This window comes from Mytilus edulis, chromosome 13 (genome assembly GCF_963676685.1).
Source record: "Mytilus edulis chromosome 13, xbMytEdul2.2, whole genome shotgun sequence".
Classification (NCBI taxonomy): domain Eukaryota; kingdom Metazoa; phylum Mollusca; class Bivalvia; order Mytilida; family Mytilidae; genus Mytilus; species Mytilus edulis.
Genome location: NC_092356.1, coordinates 9,376,288 through 9,394,665, shown reverse-complemented (window position 1 = coordinate 9,394,665; position 18,378 = coordinate 9,376,288). Strand labels below are relative to the sequence as shown.

Below are 18,378 nucleotides of genomic sequence, written 5' to 3'. Positions count from 1 at the left end.
ATTTTCGTATTCACAACAAAATTAACTTTTTTTGTGGTATTACAAAAAATAAAAAAAGGATTTAAAACGGTGATTGTATTCAATTAAAATAAGGGGGTTGGATTCTTTATTACAATTATAATAAAGATTTGAATTTTTTGTTGCACTTCACTAGACCAGCTGGTTTGAACTGGTCAAAGGTAGACAAAATTCAGATATGATTTTTAGCTTACACCATTTTTTTTTATTGAAATTGTGTTAAATAACCCAGGCAATTTCGTCTTTCTCACTTCTTTATCTGGATTATTAGCATATAAGTTACAACATGTCTATTGCGGACACATTTCTTGAATTTTTGTAAATTCGAATGGGGGAAAACTAGGAACATACACCTTAGAGAAAAGTACCATTATTTTTTTTGAAAAGATTAAACTTTTGGAATCATAAAAAAAAAAAAAAAATGGAAAAAAAAAGATTACTGCTATTTTGAAAGGTATGACATTTGTACCATTGAAGGCCATGGAGGCAGATACCGTATAATTTAACAATTGAATCAATAATGGATATGCTAATATTACCCGTGATGATATTGAACTATTTCTTTCACTATTGTAATATAAAACAACATATAGGGAAAGGAGTAGTAGTGAAGCCCGGCCATTTCACTTAAGGATTTATAAGTACAAAACAAGTTGATTTGATAGATTTTCAAGCAAACCCAGATGGTCAGAAGTTTTTTAATGGTCATGTTAATCCAAATGTTTAAGTAACAGTTGCAAATTCAAGAAAACCAGGAGACAGTGCAACAGTCGGTGCCACAGTTACATATACGCAATTTGTGATCATAAATTATGAGTTTTAATGTAAATAACATTTTGTTATTAGAGGGTATTTTAAACTTCAGTTCTCATAATTTTATTAAGTAACAAATGTATTTTTATTTAAGTGAATAAATGCCATTTATTTACTTGAATTTATATTTAAGACATTAAGCTTAATCCCTGCACACATTTTTCAGAATTTAAGCCTTATGCCTAACATTATTTAGGCAATATACATAATGCGTTAGCTTATTGCTAAGAATTTAAGCTTAATGCCTAATTTCACTTATTGCCGCTAACATATAGACCAAGAATATTAGCAAAAATTAAGACAAGAATACACATAGCATAAAAGAATAACACAATAACGGAATGTATAGAGAGCCACGCCATGTATTTATCAAAGAAACATAAAAAGGCATATAAACAAAACAAATAGCACAAATGAAAGACAAGAATACGAAAATATCACAAACAATAACATGATGACTGGATGTACAAGTAACAAAAGTATCTTAATCACAATAAATACAAAACAAATATTATGCATTGCCTTCTTATTTTTGAATTTTAATTATATCAGTATATATGTTTATTCCCCCCTAAACGATTGAAATATTGTAAGTACTGGGACCGAATGATTACATTCACATTGATTCTGGCTTAGAAGCTCGCGTTTGACGTCAGAAGGTTAACATTACACAGCTAAAGATATAAAATAATTGTGTCGTTTAAAGTATAAATATCATAGACAAGAAAAAATTATAATAGAACAATAACACAATAGCGGGTTGTTTAAGTTCAGAGCCACGTCATATGTATCAAAGAAACACAAAAAGTCACAAGGACAAAGCAAAAATGAAAGATAATACAAGCAACACAATGATTAGATGCATAAGTACAGAGTCACGTCAAATGGATATCACCAAAAACACAGACAAAACAGTAAAAGTAAAATTAATAAAGACAAATATAAGAACATTATAACACGTATTAAGATGATACACATCGTGAGTAAGCAGCATCAATACTCCAAGACTATCGTGTATTATTTGTGAAGTTGACACACTTATTTGTGAACTTTTTACAAGGCCGGTTTTTCACATGCAAAGTGCACAACATTTTCAGAACAACGGTCTTATCATTGTTCCTGCCTTGGTTTCAACATTTCTCACAATGAAGCTGTATCCACTTTCCGTGACTTCTTCTGCATTACATATTTTGTGCAGACATCGATTTCATTATCGTCTTCTTCAGATATTACATGGTGAGTAAGATTATTCCTATATCTTTCATACACTCCACCTTCAACTACTTGTGCAAGCCGAACTATGTGTGTTGTATACATACTTTTTATTTCAAATTTTTTACCCTAGCATGTAAGAATAAGAACTGGAAGGGAATATGATGACATAGGTATTTCGAAGAAAACCAAAGCAGTATGTGTTCTCAATTTTTAAAACAAATATGTGGCCTTTAAAATAGTAAAGAAATCTTCGATGCATTTAGTGCTTATGGATGAGACAATACATGAACTATGGCAGTCAACGAACGCCTTCGATAGTTTTTGTGCAATATGTTTTATTCTGTTTATATAGTTATCAAAGGTACCAGGATTATAATTTAGTACGCCAGAAGCGCGTTACGTCTACATAAGACTGTTTCATTTGAAAAATGGTTTAAATAAAGAAACCATAAAAGCCACACAGGGTTTTTAATACTGGAACACCACGATTAAACTATTAACAAATAAGAATCTGTATATTTAATTTCGAGAATAAAGTCCAGCATCGACATGTCATTTGGCCTAGCTGAATTTAATTTCTTACCAACTGTTGCTTTAAAAAACCAAGAAGCAATGACATCCTCATATTTTATAATGTTGGAATATAACACGTATTTCTTACCAGCATACAACTACTGGTCAAACATTTAAACAGCATTTTGCTGAATATATACAAACATTGAGTCAAATTGGTACATTAAGGTGTACATTACAGGAGCATGGCATTGAAACGTATATACAATTTTGATAGCCTTTTGGAAAAGCTGGTCCGAATTAAGTAAATGTTTTCAGTGTCTTCAGGAGCAATAACAATTTGGTCTACGTTAAATATTGCAATGAGTCGCATTTATATCCAAGACATGTCAAGTATGTCTCATTTTCTTAAAACAAAACTGAATCTCCCCTTGAGCATAGGAAACCAAGGTCAAATTAGCATTGCTATAAATTGCGATGTGCTCAACCAATGCTTTTCAAATTCTATTAATAAAAAAATTAAAACTTAATTCAATAATGACGACAAACTTCTGTTGTTCTGGGGTATTGACCTTCCATTGATGAAAAATTGACATTTGATTTTTACAAGAAAATAAACTCATCATAGATAACAGTCCTAAATGTTTTGCCAAATACAGCTAAGGTTATCTATGCCTGAGGTAGAAAAGACTTAGTTTTAAAAAAAAATCAAAAATTTGTTAACAGTAAGTTTACAAATATAACCATATCAATGACAATTCATGTCAGCATAAAAAGTGCTGACTACTGGGCTTGTGATACCCTCGGGGAAATACATCTCAACCAGCAGTGGCATCGACAAACACTTTTACAATTTGTGTTTTGTTTGAATGTCTATAAATCTAATCAATATTTATACCTTGTGGGAGAAATATCCATTTTCTATCATCTATATGCATTCCAGCTCGACCAAGATATATCCATATTCCATCTGTTGACCTTCGTTCTTCTGATATAGGGTCGTCAACCAAATTTTTAGCCAAAGTCGTCTTACCGACATTATAAGGACCGACCAAATAAGATCTATTCCAGTAGCAACGGTATGATCCGCTGCTCAACATATTTCTAAACTCATCTTCAGTTTCAATACCAAGTCCACCAAGCTCAGTAAATAAACCTAAAATCACATACACAATTATAAATTAAAAAGTCAATTGTTCATGAACAATTGAATGGTCTTTCCTTTTTTTCTTTTATTAATTGCCTTCTTAGTTTAAAAAAATATATGGTTTCTAAGGACTTTTATGTTCATAAGTGGTTGCTTAAGGCAAAAATCATTCCTAAGGATAAATATATTAAAATAAGTTATTAAAAATGTCATATGTACTATTCATAGTATTTTAAAGTTAAAAAAATAAGTGATTGCTAAAGACTTGTATGTCGTTGCTAGGGACAAAAATGTCATTTCCAGTAATAAAGATGTCATATTAATATTATTCATAGCCTTCTAAGTTCAAAAATATATGGTTGCTATAGTGTTTTATGTCGTTGCTAGGGACTTGACCTCTGACCTTGACCTAAATTTGTAGATCTTATTATGCTGATCATTTTTGCAATTCAAAGTTTCTTTCTATCTGTAACCACTTTTGAGTTATAAGCAAACAATCATCATTTTGGACCCCAAAAACAGTTTTGGTGCCCTAGTTCCATAACAGTTGGTCCAATTATTTTTCACCCAACATAACAAATGTAGATCTCAACAAGACACATATTTTCTCTGTTACATTTTATCAGCCATCTTTTACGGTTATTTAGTTAATGCGATAACAATCTAAGGTCAAAATCTAGGTCATGACCTTGACCTTTGAACTTAAGTCAATTTTCATGTTCATGTGAATTGATGATCATTTGTGATAATTCTAGGTGGCTACAACTTACAGTTTTTGAGTTTTAGTGGCCAACCGACATTTGTTAATTTTCAAAGGGGCATAACCCTACCAATGAGTCGTTGAATCTTTTCAAACCAAATGTAACGAGGTACAAGGGTCTGTTCCTGAACAAATTTCACCCTTTGTTTTTTTTCTACCTATTATGGTTATGGAGTTAGAATGATAACAATTTTTTTGGTGTTAGGAGAGATAACCCTTATAAAGGAAATGTTACGGGGTCGTGCCCTCACCACAAGATAGCTTTTGGTCAACCGATACTAGATACCTAATATCATTTCAACATGTCGCGTACTTTTTTGGGGAAATTTCGTTAAAGTTTGGCGGAAAGAATAATAATAATAATTAAAAACCAATTGTTCAGAGAACAATTGAAGGTCTTTCCACTGAAAACAATGTATTTTAATATGAAAGTTGTAAAATTAAGTTTAAAATGTCATTTCAATCGTCAACTGATAGGTTATTGTACGCTGATTCCAGAAATATATGGTTTCTATACAATATTTTTTAAATAAGGGAGATAATTTGTTACTTTCGGTTTGAAAAATGTTACTTCCGATAATATTTGAATATTTAATTGACACTGATTCCAAAAAGATCTGGTTCTATATACTTTTTTATTAATAAGGTACAAAAATAGCTACATCCGGTTTACACAAGGTCACTTCCGGTTGTTTTTTTCAAGGTTAAATGGTTTGATACCTTTCGCCAAAAGTCTCATGGATATATCATGTATAAATATGAGCTGAAAGCAAAGGTCAAAAACTAGAACGTCAAATTAATCTATGACCTTGAGATCAATTTCAAGGTCATAAACAAATAAATAAATAAATAAATAATCTTTATTTCAAGAGGATGATCCCATTAGTTAAAACTAATCTTCCTGAGAGTCCTCAAAATAATAATAACATATTTATAAGTACATAGAGTATTATAAAGTTATATTATACACAATATACAATTGTATTTAAATAATAATGAAAAAGCATATTAATTTGCACAATTGATGAAAAATTTGTAACATTTTGTTTTAAAAGATACAAGTGTATTACTCATTTTTATTTCATTTGGTAAACTGTTCCATATTTGAGAACCTGAATATGTAAATGTTTTCTTTAAAAAATTTGTTTTTGGTTTTGGAAGATTTAATAGTTTTTCATCAGCTGAACGTAAGTTATAATTTTGATTATCAGTAAAATTAAAATTTTCTTGTAAATAGTTAGGAACCATACCATTTAATGATTTAAATACAAGTATTGCCTTTTGGTATTGAATGCGTTTTTCCATATTTAACCAGTGTAAACTATTAAACAATAAACTGGATGATGTCATTATGTCAGCTTCTACTATAACCCTAGCAGATTTCTTTAATAACTTATTAAGTTTATTTATTCCACTTTCACAACAGCTTCCCCATATATTGCAACAATAATCAAATAATGGCAGAATATAAGCATTAAAATAGACAAAATAAAATAAACAAGGGCCTCAAATCAAAAGACCATAGGACTTAATTATATTTGGTTAATCAGTTATATCACCATACACGTATTTTTAAATACAAGAGGGGAGAAAACTCACTTTTACGTTCAACGTACCCTTGCAATCAAAATTTACGTGTTACGACATGTCGCAACTAACAATTTAGAAAAAATAATTTGTCGATATCTTATACAGTTTCTGGAAATTAGTGGAAATAAGCCAAATTCAAAAATTGGAATATGACCTTGACCTTTGACCTTGACCTAATTTTTATTTTTTTGGACCAAGGACCTCAAATCAAAAGATCCTTGGTCTTTAGCACTTATGGTTTACAAGACAGAAATGCATATCACTTATATCAAATGCATAAGGGGAAATAACTCTCATATGGAGCGTTCATATCACTTCGGTCAAAATAGGACAAATCATGCGAAGGATATAACGAGCAATTTTGTAAAATAAATTTGTCATAATATTTTACGGTTGCGAAGGAGATGCGCTAACAAGGAAAACAGTGTTTGGGGAGATAACTCCTACAAAGAAAAGTATTCGTTTACGCAGGGTAAATTTCAAAAGTGCATAAACTGTTCGATATCATATACCAAATATCTAAGCGACATATTGTGAAACAAATGTTTATCGCAAGAACAAAATTAGGCGGAAGAAAAAAAAAAAAAAAAATAATCAGAAGAAAAACAATAGGTCTTTCCACAGAAAAGTGGAAAGACCTAATTAAAAACCAATTGTTCAGAGAACAATTGAAGGTCTTTCCACTAGTTAATATCTATTTTGATATTAAAATATAAAAAATCAGTCTAAAATGTCAGTTCATATGGCTTTATGATGTATAGATATGAATTTAAAGCAAAGGTCAAAATCTAGAACGTCAAATTAACGTATGACTTTGACCTCAATTTCAAGGTCACAAACTGAGGATTTCAAATCAAAAGACCCTAGTCTCTAATATGTATGGTTAATAAGTTATATCACTTTAAACATAATTTAAGATATGATAGGGGCTAAAACTCCCATTCATTGTTTACGCACCCTTTCAACTAAAATTATTTAGTTACCACATGTCGCAAATAACAATTTATACAAAACAATTTGTCGATATCTTATAAGGTTAATGAAAATGAGTGAAAATAAGACAAATTCAAAAATTAGAATATGACCTTGACCTTTGACCTTGACCTAATTTTCATTTTTTTGGACCAAGGACCTCAAATCAAAAGATCCTAGGTCTCTATCACTTATGGCGTTCCAGTTTAAAATACATTTCAAAATTTCAAATACAAAAAGGGAAATAACTCTCATATGGAGCGTTCATATTGCTTCGGTCGAAATTGGACAAATCATGCGAAGGATATAACGAGCAATTTTATAAAATAAATTTGTCGTAATCTTTTACGGTTGCGAAGGAGTTGTGATCACAAGGAAAACAGTGTTTGGGGAGATAACTCCTACAAAGAAAAGTATTCGATTACGCAGGGTAAATTTCAAAAGCGCATAAACTGTTCGATATCATATACCAAATATCTAAGCGACATATTGCGAAACAAATGTTTATCGCAAAATTTGGCGGAAGAAAAAAAAAAAAATAATCAGAAGAAAAACAATAGTTCTTTCCACAGAAAAGTGGAAAGACCTAATTAATCTAACAATAAAAAAGATGACAATGACGCAAACAAAAAAAGTTGAACAACTCAAACCCGGGGTAATATCATTTAGAAAATGAATAATACAGAGTACTTTAGTTTCTACATTATTATTTCAGATTCCAAATAAAGCAATAAATCATGTCTATCAGAATCACAAGACCTCAACATTTTCAAACAAATATAGAAATTTTTACATACATCGAAAAAAAAACCATGATCCAATTGAATAGACATATATTTAGAAAAGGAGTAGGTCCAGTAAGACCCCTTTTTGGCCCCAAAATATAGCAGTTTTACAAAATTGTTAAAATGGAAACTTTTAGTTATTTATTGGCCAGTAGAATGCTTCTGCTACATGAATATGGGCTGTTTTTGACAATACAATGCACGTATATCGGGTACTAGCACCATTCAGTCGTGCTAAATTACTGAAATCTTCACAATTCAAGCATTTTCGCTAAATTTTAGACGGTTTTCGTGTAAAACGAAAGTGGCCGCATTCGTGTTCATTCATAATATTGAAATGTAAGTTGTATTTTGTGATAATACATAACATATTTAAAGATTTAGGATGAACACGGATGCGGCCACTTTCATTTTTGACGAAAACCATCCAAAAAGTGACATTTTTCGGCATATTTGGTAGATTTTTCTTATTTGAGCTAGACTCTGATCGATTTTAATGACTAAATCAGTTAAAATCTTTCACATAAACTAATTGAATCGAATAAAATAGACACTTAAGTGTATAAAAAGTGGTCAAAATCTTTCGTCAGATGAACCTACAATTTGAGGCCAAAATCGGTCCTTTTGAAATGATTAAAAAAAAAAAAATCATGCTCTTCTGCATGAGATTACCATGTCCTTATTTAAATAGTATTTTGGTGTAAAAAAACTGTTCACAATAAAACTTGAAGATAGACGAGTTAATGATGGAAATGAAATTGACATGGACATCTAGAAACCAAAAATTACTAGTTACTAAGTCTAAAAATGAGACTGAGGGAGCCGTGTCTGTTGTTTCTTTAATTTCTAATTCTGGGGAATATATTAATGGAACCCAGTCAGAAATGTTCGGATTGTTTATGGAAAGAACATCATCAATATATCTGAAAGTGAAATTAAATAATCTGGCTTCGTTGATCCTCTTGTTTTTGACAACTGTCTGAAAGAACTCCGATTCATATGAAGATAATAAGAGGTCGACAAGAAGAGGCGCACAGTTTGTTTCCATTGGAATGCCGACAATATGTTGGAAAAGTCTACCTCCAAACTCAACAAATATGTTGTCGATCAGAAAATCCAGCATACTGATCACTTGTTCATCTGTGTTGCATGTTTTACCTTTTGTATTTTGAATTTTTCGATTTTCGTGTTTATTAATAGACACAACATTTAATATATTTGGTGCAACTGAAGTATTTTTCTGTTTTTATCGGGAATCATCAGCCCAAAAATTGCAAAGCCATAGATGTACATGATGTATAAATAAGGGAATATTATATATAGTTATTTTTTGTAAATTTGTACATCAAATTATCTTAATTTTAGAGGTGAACGAATTCTTATGTATGTGGTATTGAGGCTTAATTTATACAGAAGCTTCTTATGAAAATGAAGAGAAGCTAGTATAACGTCATCTTAACAATCATTCAAAGTTTAACGACTTTGTTAAACGAATCTATCTCTCCTTACTTGAATTAAAGTATACAACAGATATAGTTAAAACTGCCTTAGTCGGTTGAGTACAATTAATTTGTTTTCAATAAAAGAGAAACGTTAAGATTCCTTATCGTGAACCTTCCATTTTTATTTAGAAACATTCAAGTATTGCCTGCGTATAGAGTAAATTGTTTTAAAGACGACTTCAGGAAATGGTTGACCGTTATGGAATATTTGTTTCACTGATGACGACAAATATCGAGACCACAATGCCACCTTCTTTCCCTGGAATGTGCCTTACCGAATTAGACTTAACAGGGTTATATTTAAATGAGCAACACGAAGTGTACCACGTTAGGAGCAGTATAATCTTACGATTCACGAGCTCCTGTGATAACCCCTGGTTTTGTGTTTAGTATACTGTTGTTCGTCTTGACCCTTTTCGTTTTTTTGCCTACGCATTGTCAGTTTTTTGCCTCTGTTTTATGTAGATAAAACATGCGTCTGGCGTATACCATTGTATTTGTTACGTATCTTTGATACGTTTTCACAGTCCTTTGGAACTCAGTGAAGGGTTAATTATATGTGGTATACATGATAAATATGAATTACCAATATCAAATATACACAATTAATGACTTTTTTTTTACATTTTCTAATGGAGAGAGAGTTTTTATAACTTTTTCAATATCTCATAGTTCCAATATTTTCATTTAATGTTTCCTTTTTATTTACATTAATTTAATAAACGTCTTAACACATATGAAACAGACTTATAAAATATGTATAGTTTTACCTTGAAATTGATATTCCTGAAACAAAAATGAATTTTTTTGTGAATAGAATCAGTTTTAGTTAAATTCATGCATGTTATTCCTTGTCAGTATATATTTTTCATCTGCATTTTATCAACATAATTCAAATAAAGACCAACAATTATTAAAAAAAAAATCATTTCAGTATTTCATATAAATGATGATTTCAGTTTCCAAATTCTGAACTTTCCATTTCTATAGAATAAAAAGTCCGGAGGCGTTTGCGTATGGAGAATATATCTCTCAGTTGATGCTCTATCGGTTGCGTTTCGAATCACGATTTCCTTGATTTAGGACACTGCTGATTACAATAAAGCTATTTAGACATGAGTTGTAACATAACGTTTAACAGTGCTATAACTGATGGTTCATGGCAAATTTTCAATGACATGTATTCACGTCTCTGTTCGATATTCAAAACTATGTTTTGTTGTTGATATAATACCCCAAAAATATTTAAAAATTAAAGGCAGTGAATATATCCATTTCGAATATCAATTGAAACCTAGAATTACTTAAAGTGAAACTTAATTTCCTGACGACTTTGGAGACCCAAGCTTACATAGGAAATACAACTTTGTTCATGTCGCTTTTCATTTAAATCAATAACAACCTAAGCCAAGAACTTTAAAAAACATTATAGTTTTTTTGTCACATCTTACCTGCAAAATAGCAATAAGTGATTCATGATGTAGGTCTTGAGCAACTTCAATAGGTGAATCATTCTGTTAAAAAAATATTTTAAATTATTTTAAAAAAAACCAAGGACATTCGATGCAGTTTTGATCCCGTATTTAATTTTTGATGAAAATTTGCATGTAGGCTATTTTTTACCTGATGAAATATACCTTCATGTGCTACTTTTTGAGTAAATTGAGGTTCAAATTTCAGATATTTCCTCAAAATACAGATGTGTGGACGTAATTTTCCTTTCGATAGAAATACATGACTTTTTTATTTTAAAAGATAAACACGAGCTGTTTTTTGTTAAATTATTTGTACTTTTTGTATTTTATAAATACTGCGTACGTTTGTACATTTTCTTTTTACAAATAACTGATATTTATCAAATGTTCATGCATGTAGAAAAAAGCCGTCATTTTTTGCTGTATATTAATCAAATGAAAAAAAAATTGCACTATTTAGGTTTTCATGGTACACATACTCTTCTTACGTAATCAAACCAAATGTCATTTTAAAAAAGAGGGGTCCATGAACTCGTTTTCAAGTTAAATCAGATTGAATGATAAAAATCAGCTTGGAACTGCTATGCATCTTTTCGCGATAAGTCACCGTTTGCCGTCGCGAAAATAACAATTTACATTACCAACGTCATTACCTTCACTGTAACTTTGTCGTATGCCCTTAAACGGGGAGTAAGTTAATGGTTCAATTTTAAAGTTAAACAAGATAAAATGTAAAGAAAAACAAAAAACAATGAGGCAAGTGCGGACCAACAACATGTTTCTCGTCAAAATATTATTAAGCTATTCAACTTCGTTTGTTATTTGGCCTTTTTAACTTTTCATTCGAGCGTCACTAGTGAGTTATTTGTAGACGATGTGTGAGTCTGGCGTACACATTTTTTTTTATCCTGGTATTTATGGTGAATTTACTTGTTTATTGAATTCGGGGTAAGCTAAGCATTTTTCTAATTCAATTTCGCAAAAAGAACTTAAAGATTGAAAACAATGATATTATTTCACATTTTTGATTAGCAAACTATTGTTTTCTCAACGGTTTACGACCTGAGAGAATGACAAACACCACACAAGATGAAACTTCATAAAAGTTTTTACAAATTTTGTATCTGGTTTGTGCGTTGATAAGCGACGACAAAAACCATCATTCCTTATCTTATCACTAATGTGCATGTTACAATTTAGGCTATCTAAATAATGCAATGATAAGGAGAGTCGCGCGTTGATTGGTGTCGTCTATTGCACTGTCCATCTCTTTTGGAAATGTCTGTAAATTTAACAGTGACTGTTAGTGGTCTTCTGTTATATCTGCTTGAAAAAAGTCTGTACTCAGTCTACCTTAAGGCTTTTTATTACAAAAAGAATACTGCACTATCAAGAACGACACGCAAATCTAATAACTTTCTAGAAATTCCCGATGGCAATTTTCAAACGTTTGTGTAATAATATCACGTACGACTGAATATAACATTGACTGAGCAGTTTACATGATGCTTTGCTTGTATCAAATTCTCTTTGGTGAGTTTTTGTGATACAATAGTGTGATTTCATCACATGCAGGACAACTGCTAATCAGAGGAGAAAACAATTAAATAAAGTTAAATGTTTTAATAACGAATAAGTAATTGTCAATACCTTAACAAAACAAGAGGTCATATCCCCAAAATATTAACATGGTTTATTAAAGGAAAATTATTGCGATATGATAGAAATATTAACACTAAAACACAAATACGAGAGCAACGAGTAACTTTAAGATTTTTTTTCAAAACAAATTAAGAATAAGTCAAAAAGTAAATATAAAAGTAGAACTGACTTATTTTAACAACATTTAATGAATGATTTAAAACGAACACAAGCTCAAGTGCTAGTAACAAAACTCACTGCACGATGGGTGCCTTTTTTAATATTCTGATAAATAATATCAATACTCACTGTTCTATTAAGGACAAACACTGAACTCCCATTTTCTAGAAGCAGTTGTAGACAGCTTTTTTGTTCGTACTGGATTGCTGTGTGTATTGGAGTATCACCCTATATGTAAATAGTTTCAAGCGATGAAGCTGAATCATTTATACAAAGACATAATCTGTCAATTAGTTTAGTTTAGGTCTGGAGCTTGCATAACAGTTAACTGTTAGTAGTCTGTTGTTATTTATGAATTGTTGTCATTTTGGTTATTTTCTTTGGTTACATCTTCTGATATCGGACTCAGACTTCTCTAACACTGAATGTTAATATGCGTATTTTTATGCGTTTACTTTTCTACATTGGCTAGAGGTATAGTGGAGGGTTGATATCTCATAAATATGTTTAACCCTAGCGCATTTTTGCACCTGTCCCAAGTCAGGAGCCTCTGACCTTTGTTAGTCTTGTATTATTTTTAATTTTAGTTTCTTGTGTATAATTTGGAGTTTCGTATGACGTCCATTATCACTGAACTTGTATACATATTTGTTTAGGGCCAGGTGAAGGACGCCTCCGGGTACGGGAATTTCACGCTGCATTGGAGACCTATTGTGACCTCCTGCTGTTGTCTGTTCTATGGTCGAATGGTGGTCTCTTTGACACATTCCCCATTTCCATTCTAAATTTTATTTCTTAAGATCATTGTAATCATTTACGCTTGAAGTATTTCATGACTTAACAATATATGTTTTAGAATGATGAATGAAAAATAATTTTAAGTGCTATACATTTTTGTGTTTTAGGATCTCTAACTTTTCAATCAATATATATATAAGGCGATTTGTTCGAAATGCGAACTTGATATAACCGGTAGAACATATCATTAAACGGATTACTGACGTTTTTCACGGACATACAATTATTTTGATGTTTTCCATTTTTCACTGTTTATGACGTCTTTACACTATATCCATTGGATGTTGGATGTGTACGGATTGATAATTTAATTTTAGATGCATAATATTTTTTTAGTTGATTATGACTTTGAAATAGCTGTCAGTTAACTACAAGTACTCTCAGATCTGTACCTAGTGTCTTTTTGTTTTTGGGGTGTACAAGTACCCGGCCACGTCCACTTGTTTTTTTTGTCCATCTGATGAGTTAAGTCTTTTTCAGCTGATTTTTATACTTCCTTCTTATGTTGTACTGTTATACAACTGTCTCAGGTTAGGGGGGGGGGTTGTTGGGATCCTGCTTACATGTTTAACCCCGCCATATTCTGTATGTATGTGCCTGTTTCAAATCAGGAGCCTGTAATTCAGTGGGTATCGTTTGTTTATGTGTTATATATTTGTTTTCAGGTTAATTTTTTGTACATAAATAAGGCCATTAGTTTTCTTGTTTGGATTGTTTTACATTGTCATTTCGGGGCCTTTTATAGCCGACTGTGCGGTATGGGCTTTGCTCATTGTTGAAGGCCGTACTGTGTCATTTTGGTCTCTTGTGAAGAGTTGTCTCATTTGCAATCATACCACATGATCTTTTTATATTCAACTTCAACTTCGTAATTTATTTGACCTTTTATACATTTTTTGATTCGGGCGTCACTGATGAGTCTTTTGTAGACGAAAGGCGCGTCTGGTGTATGTGTAATTTTTTTTTGTCCTGGTATCTATGATGAGTTTATTTGGTAGTGGAAGTTCTATATTCTTACTGAGGTAAGAAAAGAACAGAAATATTCTTTGACAACCAATGTATCCCACATCGTATATATACGGTTTGGTTTTGTACAAAGAGAAGATTGAGAGCAGAAATGACATAAAAGCAATAAATGATTAAATTCGAACACCGACAGTTTTTTCTTACAATATTGTCTTTTGCCTGTAATGAAGCTCCATTTTTAATCAGCAATGCTGCACATTCAGTATTACCATATCGAACTGCTAGATGTAATGGTGTTTCCATCTGCGTAGAGACATAACGTAATGATTTAGTATAGTGAATAACTTGGATAATGTTATATTTTATTATAAATTTGATTTGAAAATGTCATTATTTAAAGCAGGTTTTCATCAGTTTCATAACAATGGTGAATTATGTATCGCTTGTTATCAACTCGAATTATTTAATTTTAATATAACAATAAACGAGCCTTGTAGAAGTTTCTTATTACTATTTATTCTCATTGCTTTAACTTGGAAAATTTAAGTCAATCAGGTTAATACATATAATGTATCGCTTTGTTGAATAACTACCCTAGCAGTGTGTTATGAGACATATCTTTTGGGGCGAGAAATAGATAACAGGCCACATCCATAAGTGAAAAAATGTTTTATTCAGCTTATTATTACGCAATGGTATATACCAAGAGTTAAATAAAATATACCAAACTTGTGTCTTTCAAAGCCACACATAAAACAATCTATATTCGGTGTAATCAAACAGGAGCAAATAAGCACTGCATCTCTAAATAGTTTTGTTTCCGAAGGTTTGTAGCTTTTTCCCTATTTTTTTATTTTCAAACATGTTATCAAATATAAAGAACAATACACATTGCATAACCGGGATTAGTTTGTTTAGGGTATTCCCCAAGGGTTCTAATAACTATATAGTCTTACTCGATTGTTGATATCGGAAACGCATTGCTTATTATTCTTTACTAGTAGTTCGACACCATCTTCATGATTATAAATAGCAGCTGTATGTATCGGTTTATTTCCCTACAATGCAGAGCGTAATAGTTAATACCGTTTTATAATATAAAAAAATTACTTCATAAAATATAATTATAGTCTAACAAATCGCTGTATCGCTTGAATACCAAACATAAGACAATGTGTGAAAGAAACAACACATGGAACATTTATATAAATCCCATTATCTATGATATAAGATACTTATTCACAGTGTGTATGGTGTCTGGTGGGTTTTGTGTTTTTATTTTAGAGTTAATAGACCACGGTTAAGAGTGTCACTACACTTTTTTGTTCGCGTAAATATATCTCAAATGTTAAAAACTGAACAAGCAGATTTCTGTGTATAAAGACAAGAAACCGAAGTTTTGAATAGAAGTAGAATTTGCGTCAGTATATGTGATACAAAGTTGTCATTGACTATATATTTTGTTTACTTATTAAAGTTGAAAATACTTTCAAAATTTCTATATTACATAATATAGGAGAAAAAAACTTATGTGCATCCACTTTCACTTCTTACATTTATAGACATTTATTTAAAAACGTATTGCAATTGTATGAAAAAGTTAATTTTGAGAATAAATAACATTTTAAGTTTTTTATCAGGTTTAATCGATAAATAATCAATATCCGCACTAGGTTAACTGGGATGTTTGAATGTATTTATGTTCGCATAAATTGAGAAGGTTCAGATAACACAAGGAAAAACAGATATACAACAAATGCTGTAGGCAATATGACACGTACTAATGCCGAGTTACGTTTCACAAATGATATCGGATATGTTCCTTTCGTCGTAACTACAGTCCCCTTCCCTTTCATGAATTTGACCTACCGAATTAAACTATTTATCGAATTTGTTATTATATAAGCAACACGACGGGTGCCACATGTGGAGCAGGATCTCCTTACCCTTCCGGAGCACCTGAGACCACCCCTAGTTTTTGTTGGGGTTCGTGTTGCTTATTCTTTAGTTTTGTATGTTGTGTCTTGTGTACTTTTGTTTGTCTGTTTGTCTCTTTCATTTTTAGCCATGGCGTTGTCAGTTTATTTTCGATTTGTGAGTTTGACTGTCTCTTTGGTATCTTTCGTCCCTCTTTTACACATTGCATGAAACATTTGTCGTTCATTTGCTGCTACCTAGACTATTTAAAACGTCTTCGGTGTCTGAGCATTTTCTTAACGAGCAATGGTTTTATCATTGTATCCCCAAAAATCACAGTAAGAAACTAAATCACATACAATGTCTACTTCATAAATAAAACAAAATGGTCTTAAGGTATAAATTTTTGGTGATAAAAAAACTAGTAAGTTCATTAGATCGAATAAAGTACAAAAACAAGTTACAAAAAAAACAAAACACAAGGTACAGATCCAAGAGTACTTGCAGTCACTGAAAGTTAATTCAAAACCATTAACATCAAATACAAAAATTATATATCGAAGACTAATATATCAATCAGTATACTTCCAACATTCAATAAATTAAGTGTACAAGACGTCATTAGCACCAAAAAAAAATTGATATTGTGCAATGCCAAAATATAGGTATCGACAGATAGTATGCTATTACTTGTATGGCTCTCCGCGAGATTCGCTATTTGTGCATTCAGCTATCGCGTTTCGGCTTTTGGCGTACCTGGCTGGTGTGGGTGGTTAGTCTAGAGTTGTGATTCGGAAGCAACATACTTTTTGGAATTTTGGATCCTCAATGCTCTTCAACTTTGTTCTTGTTTGGCTTTATAAATATTTTGATATGAACGTCACTGATGAGTCTGATGTAGACGAAACGCGCGTCTGGCGTACTAAATCATAATACTGGTACCTTTGATAACTATTACAGTGATGTTCTCATTTTGTAACCCTTGAATTTGTATTTAAACTGGAAAGCGTATACTAGAATGGCACTATACTTTTATCTACTGTATGTACTATCAACTACAAACTTTTTTTGTTGACGTCATTGTCAAATTTATTATCAACTGCAATAATATTTTGTTAGCTTCTTCTTCATTTATTTGTATGATTGGTTTAATTTTAAGTCAGATATCTTGTAAATTACGTTTACAAAGTTTTGGCTGCTAGATTCCCATCATTATGTAAGATGTTGTTTTTTTCTCTTTACATATGTTCAATATTTTCTACAGGAACTCGGACTTCATATTTTTTTTATTTGTAGTGTATGCATTTTGTTTGAACTTGTAATAAAACTGAGTAACATTTTGTCTTAGAAATTTCACTTTCTATAATTGGATATGGAATGTTTCATTCCAAATATTGATCCGCGCGCTCGGTTGTGTTTGTGAAGTCGCGTAACGCTCAAACATATATATGTCGTGTACAAGTTATAACATGTTCAAAAATTGTGTACATGTTATAATTTGTACAATGCAAAAATACAAGTTATAACCTGTACAAGAAAAGAGGGACGAAAGATACCAAAGGGACAGTCAAACTCATAAATCTAAAACAAACTGACAACGCCATGGCTAAAAAGGAAAAAGACAAACAGAAAAACAATAGTACACACGACACAACATAGAAAACTAAAGAATAAACAACACGAACCACACCAAAAACTAGGGGTGATCTCAGGTGCTCCGGAAGGGTAAGCAGATCCTGCTCCACATGTGGCACCCGTCGTGTTGCTTATGTGATTACAAATCCGGTAAATAGTCTAATTCGGTAGGTCATATTCATGAAAGGGAAGGATATTGTAGTAACGACGTAAGGAACATATCCGATATCATTTGTGAAACGGTTATTCCATAACGGTCAACCAACTCGTGGTGGAACTCTTGGTTTAATAGCTTCCTTGTGAGCAGCAAACCTCTATCAAGAAAATTATGATAGGAAATGCAAGCACGGGAATATCGTATCAATTGGGAGATATATACCCCGTATGCAGGTGCTGCTGGAATGTTGCTACTTAGAAATGGAAAGTTCACAATTGGAAAGCTGAAATCATC

The 18,378-nt window shown here is 31.6% G+C and overlaps 1 protein-coding gene across 1 annotated transcript in view; it reads right to left on the bottom strand.

The window, feature by feature from the left end:
• The window catches only part of LOC139500088 (uncharacterized), a 66,777-nt gene that overhangs the window by 14,735 nt on the left and 33,664 nt on the right, over positions 1-18,378 (bottom strand). Inside the window, exons 3-8 of the mRNA XM_071288827.1 lie at positions 15,332-15,433; positions 14,580-14,678; positions 12,741-12,839; positions 10,767-10,829; positions 10,086-10,101; positions 3,458-3,715 (exon numbers count right to left, since the gene is read on the bottom strand). Coding sequence (XP_071144928.1) covers positions 3,458-3,715; positions 10,086-10,101; positions 10,767-10,829; positions 12,741-12,839; positions 14,580-14,678; positions 15,332-15,433 — 637 coding nt within the window. The remainder of the gene's footprint in view (positions 1-3,457; positions 3,716-10,085; positions 10,102-10,766; positions 10,830-12,740; positions 12,840-14,579; positions 14,679-15,331; positions 15,434-18,378) is intronic.